The 21,607-nt window shown below is 33.4% G+C and overlaps 2 protein-coding genes across 2 annotated transcripts in view; one reads left to right on the forward strand and one right to left on the reverse strand.

Annotated features, from left to right (window-relative positions):
* The window catches only part of LOC106637852 (uncharacterized), a 144,893-nt gene extending 131,109 nt beyond the window's left edge, over positions 1 to 13,784 (forward strand). Inside the window, exons 5-9 of the mRNA XM_089594808.1 lie at positions 11,191 to 11,351; positions 12,003 to 12,137; positions 12,261 to 12,457; positions 12,634 to 12,864; positions 13,659 to 13,784. Coding sequence (XP_089450934.1) covers positions 11,191 to 11,351; positions 12,003 to 12,137; positions 12,261 to 12,457; positions 12,634 to 12,864; positions 13,659 to 13,784 — 850 coding nt within the window. The remainder of the gene's footprint in view (positions 1 to 11,190; positions 11,352 to 12,002; positions 12,138 to 12,260; positions 12,458 to 12,633; positions 12,865 to 13,658) is intronic.
* Positions 1,969 to 6,711, reverse strand: LOC149374211 (uncharacterized). Its single transcript, XM_089594353.1, has 7 exons — positions 6,624 to 6,711; positions 4,004 to 4,274; positions 3,640 to 3,925; positions 3,448 to 3,571; positions 2,906 to 3,185; positions 2,302 to 2,587; positions 1,969 to 2,227 (listed from the first exon to the last, which is right to left on the reverse strand). Exons 1-7 carry the CDS (start codon positions 6,709 to 6,711, stop codon positions 2,057 to 2,059), a joined length of 1,506 nt encoding a protein of 501 aa, XP_089450479.1. The 3' UTR covers positions 1,969 to 2,056.
* Positions 13,785 to 21,607: the final 7,823 nt, after the last annotated feature.

Below are 21,607 nucleotides of genomic sequence, written 5' to 3' on the forward strand. Positions count from 1 at the left end.
TTCGTCCTTATTTGCCCAGCAAAACAATAAGAATGATTCTGTTGAATTTTTAAAGAAGTCGACGTAAGTTTGTATGAAAGAAAAAAAATTAAAACGAGGTAACGCCTTGGAAGATTACATTTTTACAATGTCAAGGCTTACAGTGAATCCAACTTCATAGTCTTTTAAATACGATAGCCAGTCTCAAGATTATTCTGTCAACCTACAGACATTATTGTCATAGTAAATAGTCATAGAAAAAAGCATAAATATAATATTAAGTTTCGTTATAGTTACTAGTCGAATTTTCGTTGAAAGGAGTATTGTTTTGAAAGTGATATCTCCTAACTTAATTAAAGATGATACTAGTGAAAAAAAATAAAAAAAATAAACAATTAATTGCTCTTATGAGATAGTGTCTTTTTCACTGAAACCTGTACAATACTGTCGGTACTTCCTCAATCTGCATCAGTAAAAATTCGCTAATAAACAATTTTAACTTAGTACCTTTGACAAGTTCCGTAACCTAGAAAAGTGGAAAGACCAAATCTCTGACTAATTCAGTTTTAAAGACAACCTTTTCAAAACTTTAAAAATCGTAATCGTAGTACATTTTCCTTTCAAGACTTTGATAAGCAATAGTAAACTCAAATCAATGTAGAAGTGATGATGGGTAATGGTGAAAACTGAGTTTGGATGATAAATTTTTTCACCTCCTCTAATATCTAAATCTATTAGTTTTGGAGATTTTTAACCATAATATTATAAGCGTTCCAAATGGGCAATTAGAAAACAAAAGATCCAAACATACTGCAAGACAAAGGACAAGACAAAATAGATGGCTGGGATATTGTACGATCCATTCGTAAGACTATATAGACGCATTATTAGTCCATACTTTGGGTATACAGCACATTTCACAAAGTATTGATACGGGTGTAGGTCTATGTGCACAGATGTAATCACCCAAGAGAGGGAAGTTCCATCTTCCAGAGTTCCCTACGTGCAGTGATATCGGCATCAGTGTCAGCAGTGTGTCGTGTTGATCAGAGGAATTCCACCTCCCCTTCTCTCTGGTTCCTCTCATCTTCTCGCAGAGGACAGAGGTATCACATTGTGATCCAAAAGGGACTTGGTTGGAACTTCTGCGTAGCTTCTGGCTACCTGTAGCGGGGCAAACATTGAGTGAATGGACCGTAAAATCAAGCTGGCAACCATATTTACACTCTGCTGTACACGGGTAGATACTACGTCCAAAGGTTGGGTATTGCGTTGATCAGCATAAATATCATCGATCCACCGGCTGAAGATGTGGCAGACCGAGGAGAAAGAGATTGCGCGTGTGTCTTGGGGAGGATGGTAGTGTATTGCAGTTTTCAATCAGATTATTCATTTAAAATGTTGTTTCTCTTTGCTTTTCTGAATAAATATATCATTTGCAGTTCTCATGGTTTTCAAATGAATTACTTTTTGATTGTAGAACCTTAGATTTCCATTGTATTTTTATTCCAAAAATATTTTCAATGCCATTTACATTGGAAAAATAATTATTAAAAATTAAATCGGATCTCGGGGACACAAAACATTCTCGCTATTGGTTGACACAGTCGTGACGTTACAAAGACATAATCAGCTTTTATTAAAACGATGTAACTTTTAAAAAGTTTTAATTTTTCTTCAGCTGATCTCATTCAATTTCTTGTATTTTTGATAATTATTTTTGCATTAAAACTATTATCTTATACGACTGATCTGAAATTATATTTTCCATTTTTCCCTGAGAATGTTCAATCCATCAACTCAAATGTGGGCTCTTTGACACTGAAAGGATCGGTGCTGACTCTCCTTTTTGCAAGAAAGAAATATACTTCAAAAACAACGTGATCGGTTAGGTATAATATCCGGATTCCCCTAAAGGTCAAAGCCAATAATCTAATATTATGACCACCCATGATACGATCATAACGTAACTTGAACTTTAAAATCCGAGCGATGTAACTATTGTTTTTATTATAAGCTATATACACACTGTTGAATTTTTTGGAATATTTTTTATTTTTGGACTCACTCTAACTGTTCAAAAAAAACTTTTCCGCGGCCCCTGTATGGTATAGATTTTTCCTGTGATAGCCTTCCTAATCCAATCGGTATAGTGTGAAATCTGAAAGATAATCTCTCCACGAGCTTGAATTCCAACCAGTGTTTGCTTGCCATTATTATTTTGAATGAAAATGTCCCAATAGTAATGCTAAAAGATTAAAAAATTATGAAAAACTTTTCTGGAAAGATTTTTCGTCATACACGTGCAACGTAAAAACTTACTTCTGTCACTCCTGAGGTAGGGATACAAAAAACCAGCTCATGATGTTTATCATCACCTGGATGGATTTTATTAACCTTCAGTTTACACAAATCGTTGTCAATGGCTCGAACTTTGTGAGATACTGGTCTAAGGTTAATTTCAGAATTATTTTCATAGCCAATCATGGTGATATCTACGTTCGTGTCGATGACTTCATTGGATTCTGGAAGATTTATGACTTGCACATTTTCACCGAGTTGTAGATTTTGTTCCAATCGCAAGATAACAATGGTAGTGTACGGGAATCTAGAATCATTTGCAAATTTGAATTTGACTGTAATCAACTATAATTTACACCATTAAAAGGATCTACAGGATGAAAATAATCATATTCTAAAATAATTAACAAATGACAACGATTCACATACAACCAAAAGAGTAAAACCATGCAGTAAGACAAAAAAATGAATGATTTCTTAACAAAGAACTCATAGTTTTTTGTTTATTTTTTTTTACTCAACATGGATCTTTACGATGCGATTCAAACAAACATCCTACGTTGATTGCCTTAAATTTTGACTATTTTCTTGTATTCCTGTAGAACCTTACAGATAAATTTCTTACGGAAACAGAACCTTGCTAAAAGCAAAAGTTCTGGAGGTATGAATCTTCTGTACATTTTTTTTATTGTGTGAGAAGGCACCAGCAATAATCCCGTAGCCATAATCATTAACATGAATGTAATCGTACATATCTTTGGATACACACTGAAAACTCATAACAACGTAGTCTTCTCTAATGAGGACGCCAGGACATGTGAGTGTGTCTGCAGACTCTCGTAAGACTTTGACAATTACAAGGAATGGAAGCTGCTCGACAGATAATCCTCCATCATAGGTAATAGCTATAATTAAACATAAAATTATTAAATCTTTTCTTAATTTATTCGCGTAAAAATCTTTAAATGTAGAAGAATCACAACAAATAAGTCAACAATTAACTTGGTTATAGGAAAACGTCAGATTTTAGTAAATGAGTGTTAACATCAATGTAAAGTTTAAGTTTTTATATTATATGTCAGTTCAAAATAATTACAATCTTAAAACAAATTAAATAAGAAAAAATATTACATACAGTTGATAAATACACACAAGACAAGCACTTACCTGTTCTTTTAATCCAATTAACCTCGGATGGAACCCATGTCTCAAAAAACCTATTTCCTGTGGCCAGTCCAACCAGCATGAACGTGTTATAACCTTTTCGAACCATAATATCACCGTTTTTAACCTATAGAACATAAACTATTTTATTATGATTCAACTATCAGAATCGTAGAGCACATGTTCAATACATACACTATAATACTCGACGCGAGGAAGACAAAATTTCGACTCATACAACAAAGTCATATTTAGGTAGGCATTCTCCAACCTTAGCTTACAAATCTGGTTTTTCATAGCTTGTACATCATAAAATTTCACTCTAGGACCACCCGAAGATTCGCGTCGATACCCAATCAGGGCCATATCCCAATTAACATCAAGAATTTCATCGTCTTGAGGCAAACTCGCCAATGTCACGTAGTCGCTGATATATACTTTTTGTTCCAACTGCGAAATGGCTACGTCGTGCTCATCGGTACTAAAAAATTTTGTATCTTACAGATAAAGCACAATACATTGAGTCACACGTTTGACTGAATATGAATAAACTTCTTACTCGAATTTGTACTCTGGATGAAAATAGGTATTTATGATCTCCAACTTTTGAACATCTGTGTCTCTGTGAGAGATTCCACCGGCAATAATCTTATGCTTCTTCGAATCAAATTTAAAAAGGCAATGGGCATTTGTAACGATGTGACTTTCTGTTATAAGTGCTCCGGAACACCAAAACCTTGATCCACTGGCCGTGAATACTTCGGTGAGAACGAAAAAGGGAAATTGGCCTTTTAAAGCCACGTCTTCGTCGATTGGCTTGCCACTGACAACTAATGTAATTATTTTGAAAAAAGGATTTGAAAAATAGTTACAAATATACTGTATAAAAAACAAATACTGACCTATACTTACAAAAAGAGCAGCTAAAATTTTTAAAATGACCATTTTCAAAGAAATAGAGAATACAAATCCCTTTTTAAGTTGCTAATCTGATAGCATTGGTAAATAATTGTCTAAAAATAGAATGTAACTATATTATGAGTAACTTTATTTCAGAATGGTACTAAGTGTATTTTAAGTGTTCTTGGAAAAACGTGTTATGTTGTGAAAATACGATCATTTAGGCTATTGTAGATAACAGTGAAGTGATACAAAAATTTTAATACAGATGAACATTATTACGTGCAGATGTAATTTCAATGACTTTTCCGTTGTTTCACAAAATAAACGTGACAAACGTTACCTGGAATACATTAGTCTTATCTTAATTACTACAAAAAAAATTTTGTTCATGCATTTAGTGTAAAATGTTAACTTCAACACAAAAACTTACGTGACTATTTTTTAAAACTTCAGTAATCACTGTTTTATTACAAAAATTTACTGCATCAAACTTGTCAACTTTTTAATAAAATAGTATTAACTATTTATATAATAACAAGTGTAAACTTGTGTAAGAAATTTTTCAACAAAAGTCGGTATTACTCTTTGCATAGTTCACTTGAATTAAAAGGGCAGATAATCATGTTCTATCAAACCTTGTTAGCTTATGCCTTAAACTATAAAAAATTAACTAGAAAATCGTAATCTAATGGTAAAAAGAAGAAAGCGTGCATGTATAGTAGAAATTTACATTTTGTAAAATATACTGAAATAGTTTTACTTTACAATGTGACAACACTTGACTGCAACTGTTTAGACTGCAATGAGGTAAAAATTCTTACATCAACAAAAGCTTTTATGACGTTGTAAACTAATGAAATATTTCATTTCTTATAAATAAATATAAATAATCATTGGTTTAATACGTTGAGAAAATTTTTTAACCTTTTTACAAGAAATTTACAAAAAAAGTGTGCTTCTAAAAATGTTTATCAATGTAATAAAGTAAATTAAAATGAACGAAATCACTTACCACAAAGAAAATCTCTTTTCGTCAGGCAGCTTTGGTAAGCTACACAAAAGGGCATAGCAAATGTAGTGGCACACGAAAAGTCGAGATCATAGAACAAGAATAATAGTAGTACCTACCAATTGCAGCTCTGCAAACGGTGAGCTTGAGGGCACGGAGCCGATGTTTAACAAGGGACAAGGAGAAGAGACAGCACTTTACTGCGTTGTGGTATAGTTACGGCAGTTGCGACAGCGCTCGAGTCTAAAGCGGTAGCGAGGCAAAGCGGGCCTAATAGGCGCTTAGTGTTGAAAAATTCAGCTTGGGGTAAATGTGGGCATTATTGATATTTTTTTTTTTTTTTTTTTTCAAATTGCGTTTGAAAGCTTACTGACAATGTATTTAGAAGATTACCAATTTATTGTTATTGTATAATATATTTCAAACTGTCGTTTACGCAATCGGGTGATATAAATATTGAATACCTATATCCAAATTGTAAAGGTTAATTGTAAGATATTTTTCAATCGAATCAGCCTCAGCCTGGTATCACTACAGTGTACCTATTGTCGATTACCAATGACTGTCATTTGTTATTAATTTGTGATATTTGTTACTCGTACTTAAAAAAAATATATTAGAGAAAAACAGAAATAGTTTGTTGCCAAATACCTAACAAAATGACATTGTATTTTATTTTGCCATAACTTGGCTCACGAGTTGCCCGTCGCTCTATTCTGTTTCTGGATAATCGACGAATGATCGATTCCTGCCTCGGCCCACGAAGAAAAAACGCTCCCTTTCTATCTCCCCTGGCCATCACTTTGATTTATTCTCACTTTGTTACTTTTTTTCTGCTCCTCCCACGCTCGCACACGGGCACTTTTTGCACTTTTTTTTCACACCCTCGTAATTTTTTTTCCCCTTTTTTGTATCATTTGCGTTTTAAAATATTTGGTGCCACAAGAGTAAAAAATCCAGTGTAATCCCCGATAAGTTAGAATTAAATTGTTTCGAGTCCCCATTCGCGAATGTCTCTCCTATTTCCTGGAGAAAAGCCACCAGGACACAATACATCAATCTGTCGGGGCAAATTAAAAACGCAATCGCCTGCAAGATAATTGAAAGGGAATGCCACCGAAAGTCGATCCCCGCACCAACACCCTTCGACGCATTGTCGTCGACCCGCCTACCGCCCTTTTCCTCACCCGTACGCCAATTCGGTCGATGCACACAAAGACAAACGACAACGCCTAGGCGTAATTGCTCCCCTACTTTGTGTACGTACACGAGTGTGGGACAAACATTCCCACTTCCTTCTCGCGACTGATTGCCGCGAGATCGGCAATTAGCGCACCTCGTCTTCCAATTTCCATTTTTACGCTCTATTGACATTGTCGCTTCCTTTTTTTTTTTTAGCCTCGCTCTCGATTGTAGGGCAAAAGGAGCGCTTCCGTTATTGCTCCAAGCAAAGTGTGAATAGGACTGGAGCCGAGGGTGCAAGTAATTGGTTTCGCAAAAATTTGCCTTGCTTGCTCGTTGCTGCTGTTTATCTCTGCACAGTGGTGTAGTATGTTGAAACAAATCGTGCCTCGATTTCTCGGTGGGTCGAGTCGAGCGATTGACGCGCAACTTTTTTTCCATCATCCAACTCCACGGCGAAAACACGTATCATTGGCTGACTCTGTAGGCGCTATCCTAGAAAATGTGCACTTGTTCTTTGGAAATCAAAACATTTCCCCGTTCCTAGGATTCGCTGGACATCGATGAATTGGTTCTCTCAACCCTACCTCCAATTGACTTTCCAGCAGGGATTTACCAGAGCGCCCTGCATCAAGCAGTTCAGAGACTACTTATGTTCTCACTCCAACTCCGCTATCAGTCCGGCAGATTTTTTTTTCGAATCCAAATACCATCCCAATGACCGATCCTTTCTCATTTTCGGCTCAGCTTTTGCCACTACGCATTGAGAGGAAAAAAAAGAAAGGGATTGGTATAAGATTGCCGGAAAAAAGGGTATGGGAATAGTTAGGGTCTTGTATCCCCATTCGAGTGATATACGTTTTAATATCCGGACGACGACTATTTGCGCGCCACCACCCCCTTTTTCCTCCCTTGCTCGCTCGTGCGTGCTGCTCGTAGCTCTTTTGTCAGACTTTCATTTTTCTGTTTCGCAACTAAATGCGCCAGTGATGTGAAAAACGAGAATTTGGATCAGAGTAGGTGTTAACCTTACCTATTTTTTTAAGAGACGTGGTCATTGCGCGAAAAATCTTTAGTTAGGATAACAATTTGGTAGCAGTACCTATTTCAGGACAACGGTTACTTTTTTTCGCAAAATCTTTCAAAATTGTAAGAGTTTTTGTTGTAACACTACGAATAAATTACTCCGACCAGAACAATTTTTTAGAGTTGCGATTTTTATACTACAAAAAATTTAAACGGCTTATAAAAAATAATACAGCGATAAATTTTTTAGAAAAAAGCCTTTTTTCAAGAGACTTTGAAGTAGAAAGTTTTCTTACACTAGGTTACTGGGAAGCTTCGGCTATAATATATAGCTTTAAATAATACATGATGTCAGCTTACTTGCACTAAATCAACACTTTTGTATGAATCGAAAATTGTAGATTGAAAAATTTCGCGGTATTATTAAAAGACAAATGTATGAAGGGGAAAAAAACTTGTCCCATCCAAAGCTCACGATCCCCCGAACAAATCCATCGATCGATAGTCCACCAAATAAAACACGGCCCTCCGGGGACTGATAAAGTACGAGTTAAGCTTTAATCTTCCTCCATGAATACTAAGCTTACGCGCCGTAAAAGTACAAATTCACACGTGCAAAAAACATATTGCCTGCCTGTCTCTTCTTATTCTCTTCGAAGCAAAAGGCGCATCACCAGTCCAGCGAAATGACGTATCCGTCGAGTCGTAAAAAAAAGTGATGGAAGCATAGTGTAAAACGCAGAGAAAGACCATGAATATCGTGACGCGTAATTTGTGTTTTATTTGCTCAAACTTCAATGCCATCACTCAAGTACTGCTCTTCTCCATCCGCGGATTAACGTAAAAGTGACAAATAAATTTTCATAATGATGTGTCCGTACATCCAGACTTGATGGTATTTTTTTTCTGACGTATTTTTCACACTTGAGCGCATTCATTTTCTATTTTAAGGTAAATTGCGCTGTTTTTTTCACCATGTGAATATCGAACGGATAAAATGTTAGTATCAAGATAGACAGGTCGGCTGCAGAGATAAGACCCGCGGCGTTCGATGTGCAAAGTTTCGACGAAAATTAATTCATCGAAAGAAATAAAAGTTCTTCTTTGTTAAGTCATTGGTATTGAAATAAACTTATTGAAAAAGCCCAACGAATAATCTCTTTCTCGTACAAATTTTTTACAATCCCGTCTGTCTCTTTCTCTCCCCTCCCTCTCTTTCTAAAGCAATCAGTTTTAATTATTAAAATCCAATTCTCTCTCAGAGGAGAGCATCACTCGCGCGCGATTCGAGTAACCCTCTCTACTTTTACTTGAAAAAAATCAAGCAGTATACTATAATGAATCTCCTCTCTTCCTTCCATGGATAGGAATGTACAGTGGCAATTTAAATTTTTCCCTGTGCAATTTCGTCTTTCTAAACTTTTGAAGGGCAAAACCCTAAAAATATAAGGAACGATGGAAAAGGAAAAAGCTTTTCACAGAAGCTAAAAAGAGAGAGTGTAAGACAAAGTGGATGGGTTCGATCGTGGAAAAAGGAGGACGGGGGTGATGCCGTATCCGCAACATTGGCACAATCATATATAGAGGAAGACAATTGTATGTCTCCTATACATCACGTATACCTACAATCCGCTCCACGTCTCTCCTTCCTCCGCTTCCCATTCGTCTTATCCTCCCCCCCCTGTTGTACTTTCCTTGTACCATCGTCCTGACACTTCTTGCCGCGAGGGAAAAATCGACTATCCCTCTTTCCCTCCCCAACCCTCGGGATTCTCACCCCTCGGAGCTTAATTCTTTTTTCTCTTTTGGCCTTCCGTTACTTTGCTCAAACCAATGACTTTTAAAAGGAACGAGTCAGCAATCCCACCTACAGCTGCATCTGAAACACCTCCCCCCTTCTCCCTACCTCATTGTTTAAGACTAAACTCTGGTCCATTATTTTCTTATGCAATGCAATTACGGAACGATTTGGCGAGAAATCGCCTCATGTAGAGCGTAAATCGTTACGCTTTGGAACTTTTCTTTTTTTTTTCTTCTTTTTTTTCAAGTAAAATAAAAACACTACTTAATTCTACGCTACAATTTATTGGTTATAAAAAAAAAATTCTAAAAAATAATTGAAGTACGTATAACCGAAACCAGTTTTATATAAGTCGCTTTTGCTCTTCTGAAATCAGAGAAAAAGAATAATAAAATTCCAGAGCAAACTTCTGACTAAATCGATGAATAGCAGCTAATACTGTAATTGAGTAAATCCTCAAAGAATAAAGTGAGAAAATAAACAAATGGGTAACAGGAACAGCTAACATTAGAAGAGAATCCATAAGGTTGAATGGAATAAAAAAAGCGGAGAAGCCCTCGAGTGCATGCTGTTTGACGATGTCCAGTGGCGTTCAAAGGGACATACTTAAATTAACTCTAGTGAGAGAAATAAAAAAAAACCTTTGAAAATTCTGTACGTGCTATGTATTTTTGTAAATTATTACACTCAGCCAATACATAATATGTAATTTCACAGCTCTAACAAATCGATAAAACTCATATATAAGCGGCCAAAATCATACCAGAACTGTTTTGATAACGATAATCTGAAGGCTGGTTTAGTTATTATAATACATATTTTTTCTATTACTATCAAACAATTTATCGTGAGCTATCTCTTCTTGGTGGTAGGGGTCAATCCTTTCTTCCTTAGACATGAAAAATTTTCATCAGAGCGGTAAAAGCTTCAAAGCGCCAGGATTATACACTCTGTAATAAAAATCTGAATTGAATATCAATTAACTGTGATTACATTTAAAGCGAAACTTACAAAAGTAACTGAATAAACCAGTTAAAATTTTGTGAATATTAGTATACATATTCACAAAATTTAACAGGCAATAAACAAAGGTTGTAACATCGATTATTCTATTGTTGTGTAACATTAAAACTGAAAAATGTATGAGATTTAATTTTTCAGTTCGTAAAAAAAATGTAGAATGATAATTATATCATAATTGAATTATTAATTATATCATAATTTTTACTGTTTACACTATAGAAATTACTGTCTAGAATAGGAAAAATTACATTGCCAACAGTAAAACAGTTAACAAAGTGACAATGCATTCGCTTCTTTTGGCTTCACTGACACCACTGTCCAATACCTTCTTTAGTCATTTACATATGTCCGAAACACATGATTTTTGTGGAATCTTCGTCTACGGTTCTCCATACACCGTAAATCTAAAAAGTAATTTTGTTAAAAGTTATGACGTATATTGTGCACATGCACTTTGTCCAAAATACAAGCATCTGTAGAGTATAGTCCTTTGTCCAAGAAAACTAAACTAAACAACCACCAAGTTTATGTTATCAACACAACCTGCGTACTTATCTGCACTGCAAGTACATAATATGTTTTGACAATGTATGGAGAATCCCATCAGACCTATATATATATATTTATATTGTATAACCACTAAACAGGTCCTCAAATCTTTGAAACTACTCGAGCAGTTGTAGCAATAATTACTCAGTACCTAGAACACTAGAGTTGCAGACACACACACACGAATGCAAATAATCTATAATAATCCTCGACGCAGTAATATTAACGCGCCCACTTTGCCTCTATCTTACAGCTACTACACGTCCACAGCTTTTCCGCTTCGTCTTGTGCCTCCGCTGAAAAGAGCCCGACTCGTACCCTCACGGCCGCAACAGCAGCAACAGCAACCAAAACGGCAAAAAGTGACGACAAACATCGCTGGACTTCAGGATTTGGACCAATTAAAAGTTTACAGTAAGTCTTGGTAATTTTTACCCTTTTTAATCACGTACACTTCGTGCCATACAGATGCTTAAAAAAGTGAGAAAATTTCGGTTAGGTAAGCATGAAATATAAGATGTAAATAATATGTTCTACTTGTAATATAGTCTTTTATTTGGTATCCACATCATGAAGGTTGTACGTACCATATGAAGGTGGTTCATGCATGAAATTATCGTCCTCAGAATACAATTCAACTTTGAAAAATTGTTTATTGTGTGGCGATACATTCTGTATTAAGTTAACTTATAACTTTTCGAAATAATTTTGCATTATTGTTTGTGAGCTTCAAAAAAATGACAGTCTAATAAATTCCACCATTAATATTTCCATGGTTACGATCAGATTCATTTAATCGTGGTTTCGTTAACCCGAGAAAAAAAAAAGACAAAAGATACAGGATCAGCCACGCATGAAAATCCTCTCTCTTCCACACTTATGCCCGTCGAACCGAATATCATTGAAGCATAATTTTTTGCAATGTGGTTAAAACGTGTGTAATATGCCCTGGTTAACAAGGTGGGTGGATGAGGCAAATGGAGAAATAAAACGCCGCGAAAAAAAGGGAGAAGAGAGGAACGTGTTCTACGAGTTTCGTTATATTTTTTTTTTCTCGTTGCGCAGGCAATTCGGACATACTAATTTGCGGCAACTGCCGGGAAATGTTCACGGATCTCGGGGAGCTGCTCGAGCATAAACGGGATCACTGCAAGCAGCGGTTCACCTGCAAATGCCACACGTTTAACGGCACCACTCCCAGTACGTACACGTCCATTTCTATGTAATTTTCTCTCTTCAATTTAAATTGCAAGATTGAAAAAAAAAAATACATATTAATTCATCGTATTCCAACCCCCAACCCTCTCCACTCACCCAGAACAGAAAACTCAAGGGTCTCATTGCTGTGCGTCTTCTGCAAAGATCCCTTCCCGTCCGCGTGGGAGTTGATGGTCCACGCCCAGGCAGCCCACATGATCAACATCTACGAGATCAGCAAAATATCTGAAACAAATCACTCGTCCGGGAGTCCGAGCCACAACAACAAAGAACCATCGCTGTCGTTCAGGATGCAGGATCAGGTTTGTATTGCAGATTGTACAAGTATTGACTAAAGAACTGACAATGATCTAGTTCAATGCGTACATGGGATTCTAATATTTTATGTAATTGCGAATCTGACCGGTTGAAGTTGCAGTCAAAAGATGAACGCTGTGCCCATTCCATTCTCAGTTTCGCTTACTCTCCCTGATTTCAGGATAACAAAGGTGTAGATGAATTGACTGAAGAGGATGAAGATTTGGACAGGCACGTACTATTATCATCACCGGATAGCGGAAAATCGACTGACAACGAAAATACCATGTCACCAATAAAGATGAACGGAAGCTCGAATCATAAGGAGTGCAAGGAGCAGCTAATCCTCGTCCAGAAAAATAAAAACAAATCTACAATGGAGCCTTGCTTTGAGCAAACTTCGATTACCATCGTAAGTAGTACGAGTATTTGCAGTATATGTTGTACGTCGAAGCTCATTTTATCAGCTTTAATACGAGACTTGAAATCTTCTTTGTGGTACATCAACCCTTTATTTACCACTGCTATTTCCAACCACGCTGCAGTTTTTATGATCCGCTAACTCGACCCGCGACTACACCCAGCAATAATTGTCGTTAATTAATCTCGTGAACGGGTATCAAGTCCATCAGAATTATTTTTTTCGTTCTTATCTCTGAAAGACATCCTGGTATGTCACAGTTCCTTCAAATCAGTGTCCAATACTTTAGACGATTAGTTTAGTTGACACGAATTTTAAGGCAAGGGGTTGACTTATTTTGCAAGGATCTTACTTCTTTATTTATTTAATAATTCAGTGATGATTAAAATACATCTGTATATATTTATACAAGTAGTTAAGGAGATCCTGTAAAGATAACAATAAAAAATTACTAACTTTTGAGACTTTGTTTGAGAGTGCGAAATCGTGAAATTAAAAAAAAATTTTCTTAACGCAAACCAAATAAACTTCTTTCACAAACTATGTCGAACCAACTTAGAAATGTTTTTTAAGAGTTATCTGACTTTCTGTACATAAGGAACATATTCCTTGTAAAATCTTAAAGGTGATTACGATGGCCCTCTGCTAAAAGCTAAATCTGACTTGTATGTATGGATGTATTTTTTTTGTTATATGATCTGTCGATTGATGCAAACAGTACCATCTCATTTAATTGCTGAAACTTCAAGTAATCATACACTAATGACAATTTAATTTTTCCTCAGAAATCAAACTTGCAGTTGAACACAAGCACGGCCAATGGTGCGTTAAGTAACATCGGTGAAGCTGTGCTAACCAAGGCTTCGACCAACAGCTCAATTTCTCTCAAGGAGTACCATTTGAACAATTGAAAGTGGGGAACAAAACAATTTTATATGACAACCCCACCACTTGTAGACGCATCGACTTCATATATTCTTTTACTTCATTTTCTTCTCGCAACCCTCAAATATTTTGTAAATAATTCAGTGGAAACGTACGATAATTATGTAATTAGGACTGTAAGAGTAACAAAGTTAAAAAAGTAATGAAGCTTGTAACTCGTATTTTTTTTATCCGTCATTGCATTAAAATAATTTAAAAATTATCTAATGTAAAACTTGTTTTCATTGACCACTTTATTATTGTTCTTACAATGCTACATACAAATGACGAATATCTTTATTTATTATCTAGTATTACCACTATTAAAAAGATTGTCATAAAAAAAAATTATTTAAATTATTCTATAAGATAGAACAACACGAAAAATATGTAAATACACAATAAATAGATATTAATTTTGGCATCCACTAATAAAAAAATAAGTTCAGGCATCAGAGTAAAATAATTGTTGTCTCCTTTAAGCGATGTGAATATTGTTATTTTTTTTCTTTCTTTTGCATCTTATCAGCAAAAACAAATAAATCTCTAACTTACAATGTATTAACAGTAAACAAATTTAAAAAATGATACTCTTTAATGTTTAAATTATAATTTCTGACAAGATATGAAACGAAAATTTTTTGATACAAATATCTTATAGATTTAAAAAAAAATAAATAAAAAAATTAATAAATTAGCACTTCTTTGGGATACATCAATTTCTTCTATACAATTAAAATTGAATTACTTTTAGTTTATGTGTATGTAGGGTCACGAAGTTATATTATTCCAGATTTTTTTTATACAATTGGTGTTAGCTCAGTTAATTTAAGCTTATAAGATAGATAAATCATTTTTTGGGATTTGTTTTGGAACTTATTCTGCTTAACTGTACACACCCCAAGCTTGATAAAAAAAATGTAAACATAAATTCATGAATTATTGTTTAATAATAGTAGATTTACCATTTAGTAAATGGAAATAACAACTTTGTAAATATTAAATAAATACTGAAAGTAAAAATTTATAAAATCTATTCAATGCCAAATGAACAAGTTTTCAAGATCTTACAGAAAACAAAAAAAAAAAAAAAAAAAAACAGAATTTTGCATTAAAATTAAGAAAAATTAATCTCTACCTGATACATAAAAATATTCTGAAGAAAATTAAAACAAAAACATATCCATCTCACATCACTACTCAACATACTATTATCATCGACCAGCTATATAGTGGGGCGGCCAGGTAGGTATCCGTAGCCTCTTTATAATATGTCCACTACTGCACCAAAGTTTTTTCTACGCATATAAACGTAAAATTTTTTTATTTGTTCATGTGAATTGTTAATAACAATTGACTCCGGACTTTTTCGGGCTCGCGCCCAACAGCATCGTGTTCAGGAGGTAAAAGTACGTAGAAAAAACTTTGGTGCAGTGGACATATTATAAAGAGGCTACGGATACCTACATATTCTCTTTTACCCCCTTCGCTAAATTAGCAAATTTTTGTTGAAGATAGAAAAAAAAATCTTAAGAATCTAGTGTTATCTCTCCTACAAAAAATTATTGTGTTAAATAAAAATTAACTATAGTAATGGCAAAAAACAAATTCATTAGACTGTGAATCATTTACAATTTGGTTGATTTGGAAGTTCACAAAGTATAATCGTCAATAACGACCATGCATTATTACTTAAAAATATTAGATAAAATAAATGTAACATTGGTAAGTATTTAGCTTTTCAAGCAACTAAGAATAAGACAATTTACATGAAACTGCTGTCAAGTGTAGAGTTAATCCAATTCATGTAATAATATATTTTGGTGACTATTAATACATTATAGAATTCATCAGGAATAAAATTCAAAGTAAATCCAATTAATACAGTCTTTTTTCCATCTTCTCGGACAACAATACCCCCATTCATCACCTGGAACACATAAATAATTTTTAGTTATGGACGACATAAATACTGTAGTTTAACAATACCTAACACTTACTGCTGAAGAATGTTTTTTAGCGATTATGATACAGAAAAAAGAATCATACTCTGTACCAGGCTCAGGGAATATCATCAGTAACTGGCTCTTACATTCATTATTTTCCATAATTTGAGCTTTGCGAGATGTCTGTACGTAGTACCTATTTTCAAGATTATTGCTGATAACTGTGACACTTGTATTTTCATTGATGTTATCCAAGTAATCAAGATCTATGTATTCATGGATATTTACTGTTTGATTCAATCTCACAATAGCTATGCTATTTAAGTTGTTACTGAAAAATATAATGACTTTTAGTTATGCCGCGATTTAAAGTCACATTTAACTCTAAATAAAATACTTACGCAGACTCGAAGCTGCTGTGAATAAAAGCATTTTTGACGTTAACTATTTGCTCACCACCACCGAAGTACAAACGAAAACCGGCATCATTATTATTATACCATGATGCATATACTTTCAACCAATGTAAACAATAAGCATTTGTCAACACAAAATTGTCTCTAAACAGTGCACCATGACAAGCCTCCAAGTGACCAACACCACTACTTGGCAAGGCTTTGATTAGTACGTAGTAAGAAAACTGATTGCTCAGAGTAAACCCAGGATTGGCCCAAGCAACTGAAAAAATTTAAGATCTAACTAGATTAAAACTATTTCATTAACGTAGCAATATGTATTATCATTCTTAAAAAATTAACGATATGAGAAGCTTTTAATTGCATCTTGGGAAAATCATTCGTTATTCTTGAGTTAAGTTCACTTGTTACACTGTTTAAATTTTTTTACTAAATGAAATACACCCATAAAACAATAGTTATTATAGATTATCTTAGATAACTTCTCTGAGATATATTATATTTCACCGACTTGATGAAAAATAAATTACAATGGTAAAACTCTAACGACAAATAGCCAAACGTGGCCATTTGGAACCGCTAATTAATGCTAATAACTGTTCTCGATAATAATTAATTTGTTTAAGTACAAAAATAGTTCCCAAAAATGGTTTAGAGTTGACTATTAGTTCTTTTAAAACGTTGAAAAACCAATTCTCAAAAATTACTTACCTAGTTTTTGGTAATCCATAACTGTTTGGTCGTTGATCACTCCTTTAATCCAATTAACGTCACGAGATGATAACTGGGTATTAAAAATTTTATTTCTAGTAGAGAGTCCAAATAACGTTATTTGTCCACTAACATTTTGAAAAAAAATGTCACTATACTGTACCTAAAATAGTTAAAGCTTAGTATTAAAAAATCATTTAAATATTATGTATTACTCAATAGATCATTGTTCTGATGGAAAAAGGAAAGAAAATAGAATAAATTTCTTTATATTCTACGTTCTCTGAAAAAAGTTGCCATCTGTAATCAAAGTTTGAGAAACATGGTATCTCAACTTTTGATGGACAATACACGATGCAAAAAAAAGAGCTAACTTTTTTTTTTCGTTTATTATTTAAAAAAAAATTTCGTGCATCTTTGAACTGTCATTAAAAACAAATTTCCAATCCATGATTGCAAAAATTATTGTAAATTTATACCAGTTACTGTAACTTTTACAGTACAAACTTTAACATGATATGTACTTGCATGTCACACGAATAAATATGACAGCAGATTCTTAGGTAAATAAATTATAACTAAAACTAAATTCTTGGGTAATGTATTGTCTAATATCAAAATTTGATGAGCATCAGATGCAAAGAAATTACACTCATTGTAATCAATTGTTTTAAAAACTCAAAATTAATTATAAAGCAGTATTTCCTTGCATCTCAAAATTTTCAGCTTAATTAGGCACAAAATGTACGATGCACAAAATTGAAAATTTTACAATTGATACAACTTCTTCCAACTTAATCATTGCAATTCTTGCTCTTTATATTTACCACATTGTTTTCAATTTCAGCATGACAAAATATCGATCCACGTGATAAATTACTAGTTTGATAGATTTTGTGATATTCTCGATCACAAACACTATTTTCTGTGACTTGAACATCATAAGCTCTTACTCTAAAACCACCAGAAGATTGACGTCGGTAGCCCATTAGAGTTATATTCCCATTGCTGTCAACAGTTTCGTCGAATTTAGGCAAATTCACTATCTGTACATATTCGTTCGTGTCTACTTCCTCTTCTAACAACAAAATAGCTATGTCGTGTTCGTCGGTACTAAAATATTGTTATTTTAAAATTGATTTTTGTGTAATAAAATTCACATTTCTTATGAAAAGAAAATAACTTACTCAAATACGTAATTTGGGTGAATGAAAGTACTTATGACATATATTTTCTGTGCATCTTCGTCATCGTGTGAAATCCCGCCAACAATAACACGGTTGAACGTTGAATCGAAGCCAAACAAGCAATGGGCACTTGTTACGACAAACATTTCTTTAACAAGTGCTCCAGAACAACAGAAACTTGATTCACTACTGGCATTAAAAACTTCGACATATGCGTAGGATGGGAATCGATAGATAAGAGATATTTCTTGGTTAGTTCTTTCACCAGCTATTTATTAAACGTAATATTTTTTAAACTTACTGCTTCATGTTTACTATGTAACTATTTTATTATAATAATTTTTTTACAAGTAATATTGACAGAACAAAGCAATAACTGTGCAAGTAAACATTTCAAGTTTTTTTATTAAAGTTGCGAAATCTTAAAGGATTTCATTACAATGTTAACATAGTCAAAGAGCATTCAAAATAAGATTTGAATAATTACATACTGACTAAAGGAAAAAAAAGTTGCTGAGCTTTATGTTTTTTTGCAACAACACGCAGATACGTGGTAATGTGTTTGAAATTTAAACTACAAGAGCTCAGAATTAGAGTCACATTTACCACAGGACGAAAGCGTACCAAAATCAAGAAATGAATACACAGAGGAGTTGCTTCTAAGGCAGTTTTTGCAATAAAAAAATAACAAAAAAAACAAAATATATTTTAAATAGATACAAAAAACATGTTTATGTATATATTCATACTAAACGAACGATACGTGAGTTTGTTTATCCATAATATTCTAAGGTAATGAGAAATGGTGCTAATGCATTTCAAAAATTAAAGTGTACATTCATCTATTGTTACTGATATGACATTAATACATAATTACTGTAATCAGCTTCAATCAACATGGTAGTGTATAAATCTAATAACTTTACTTAAATGAATATTTTTATGCAAATAGAGAAAAATTTTATAAATACTTATTATAGAAATAATATTTAACAAACGAATGATAAAAATAATTCTTACTTTTAGTTGATTTGTTTATTGTAGAATAGTAGTCAATGACATTTTTTATCCAACCAAGAAAATGGAAAATATTGGTAGCAAAACGATTGTCCTTACTAATAAGACCAGCTAGTACAGTTTGGTTACCATCATTTTGAAGTAGAATATCCCATTTGTAAGGACGGGCATTCTAAAACAATATTTTATGTAATTTTACAACTTATTTTTCGCAAAATAAAAAGACTAACAATATTTATTGAGTCACCCACATCAGTTAAACAAAAGAGATGTCCATATGCATCACACCATTCGGAATCCATTACTTTGACTTGACTAAATGATAATCCTTCGCGATTGCCATTAGCGACGTATCTGAGACCAACTAACGTCATAGTCCAACTGGTATTCAAAATTTGGTCAGAATCAGGAAGATTCCCAATACTAACAAATTTGGTGGGTCTAACTCTTTGTTTTAATTGTATGACAGCAATGTCATTTTCACCAGTACTGTAAGAGTTTTAATTTTAATACAAATGAAAACAATTAAAATTATGCCCTTAAATAAGAATGAATTTCTTACTTTTTATTATAATTAGGATGAGTAACGTAAGTTTCGACAGAAAACATCTGGGCGTTTTTATGATCGGGTGAGATACTACCAGCAAACACCCGTTGACTAATCGATTCATGAGAATTAGAGTATCCATCGTAGTAGTATAAACAATGAGCTGCCGCAATGGCGAACGAGTCCGCCACAAGTACACCATCACATGAAAATTCATAGTTGATGCCGTTATGTACGTAGACAAATACGTGGGAAGGAAACTGTCCAAACGAAGCCAACTCTTGAGCTCTGACGACTTAATAAATAAAACGTGATATTAGTAAACTTATACTATAAAGCAACAGTTATGTTGAAGGAGACAACTGTTAAAAATAATAACATAACAATACGTTTTTTTTGCTGTAGAAAAAATGTAAATGTATGATTTTTAATCATGATAGAAACAAAATTAAGACACTAACCTTCAGTCATCAAAAGAGCAGCTATAACTTTAAAAAAAGTCATGTTCACACTAAAAGATAGTACCAATTCCTAAAACTGAATTATATTGTTTATTAAAAACAAAAAGATTTCGTTAAATAATAGGTTATGGTTCATGAGGAACAAAAAAGTTGATTTTTAATTAATTACATCTTATATACAAGATCTATTCCAGAATTCGATCAATTTTTAATACAGAAACATGGTAATTATTATCGAAAGATTATAAGTTACATCTCTGATAATCATCTCGTAACGAATTGTTGGCTAATACTCTTCAAAACTTTTTTGACACGTAAAACAACAATTTTAACTTTTAACCCACGCATGGAAATTTTCAGATGTAGTTATCCTTTTCTCACACAAGAAATTTCTTATGTCACACCAAACTTTTACACTGAATAACTTATTCTCTAAAAAACTTGATACGCCACACAGATCACCAAATATTTCAATGTCGGAAATCAATTTGGCTATTAACTCTCCACGATTTACTCAAGATATATATCAATACGTACTACCATAAATATTTACGTACCAAAACAGAAGAACGAGGCAAGAAAAAAATCTACTAAATGTACTGGATGCCAAACGTAAGTTTCGAATAGCTCTATAATACGTAGCGTTCGTTCTCAAAGCAATCACTCGAAGAACAAACAAATAAATTCTCCAATCCTCCTGATTAGTTTATAATTGTAAATTAATGACGTTGTTTTAATCGATTTGCTCCACACCTTATTAAGTTCATCCAACAAAGACAACAAAGTATTTATTTTAGAAACTATTAGGAATGTAATCAAAGCTTTTAAATTATGCCTTGGTAGATTGTAACCTGGGAATGCTGTAAAAAAACTGCTTTATTTTTTGTTTTGAGGTTTTTGGCACATAAGAACCATATTATTTTAAATGAAAGTAATATAGGTGAAAGGTAGTCGTCCAGCCTTTTTATGTTTTCATCACATAGAACAATATTTTATTTGTTGAACTTGTTTTTTAAATTTTTAATCTGGAACTGATAAAGTTATTATTTTAATACTATAATAACAATCAGCTTACTGATAATATATTTAGGGCGTCAAATATTTATCTCAAGTAGATGTAACATTGAAAAATATTTTTGTACTCTACTAGATACAAAATCATTTTTTACCTTTATTGACAGTTGTCAATGAATACGTTATAATAGTTATTGTGACTTAATATTTAAATATTAAATTTCAATACAAATACACATCTTCTACACATCTTTCCTTAAGCAATTTTAAAATGTTTTCTTAGGTCAAACTACTGTCGATCGTAGCATTAATCCAATTTAAATAGTAATTCACTTTAGTTGCTATATATACACCATAGAATTTTTCAGGAGGAAAATTTAAAGTAAATCCAATTAGTACAGTCTTGTTACCATCTTCTCGGACAACAATGCCGCCGTGCCTCATCTGGAAAATATGAACAATTTTTAGTTAATTTGAGCAACATCAATATTTTTGTTAAACAAAACATAAC

This window comes from Copidosoma floridanum, unplaced genomic scaffold, assembly GCF_036245765.1.
Source record: "Copidosoma floridanum isolate Cflo_tuat_1 unplaced genomic scaffold, Cflo_Japanese_pri ptg000021l, whole genome shotgun sequence".
Taxonomy (NCBI): domain Eukaryota; kingdom Metazoa; phylum Arthropoda; class Insecta; order Hymenoptera; family Encyrtidae; genus Copidosoma; species Copidosoma floridanum.

Coding starts and splice junctions, on each gene's coding strand:
- LOC149374211 (XM_089594353.1), bottom strand. CDS start 6,711: ATGGAAATTGGAAGACGAGGTGCGCTAATTGCCGATCTCGCGGCAATC. Junction 4,275..6,623: donor AATGTTTGTCCCACACTCGT/GTACGTACACAA, acceptor TAATTACATTAG/TTGTCAGTGGCAAGCCAATC. Junction 3,186..3,447: donor TAATTGGATTAAAAGAACAG/GTAAGTGCTTGT, acceptor GTTTAATTATAG/CTATTACCTATGATGGAGGA.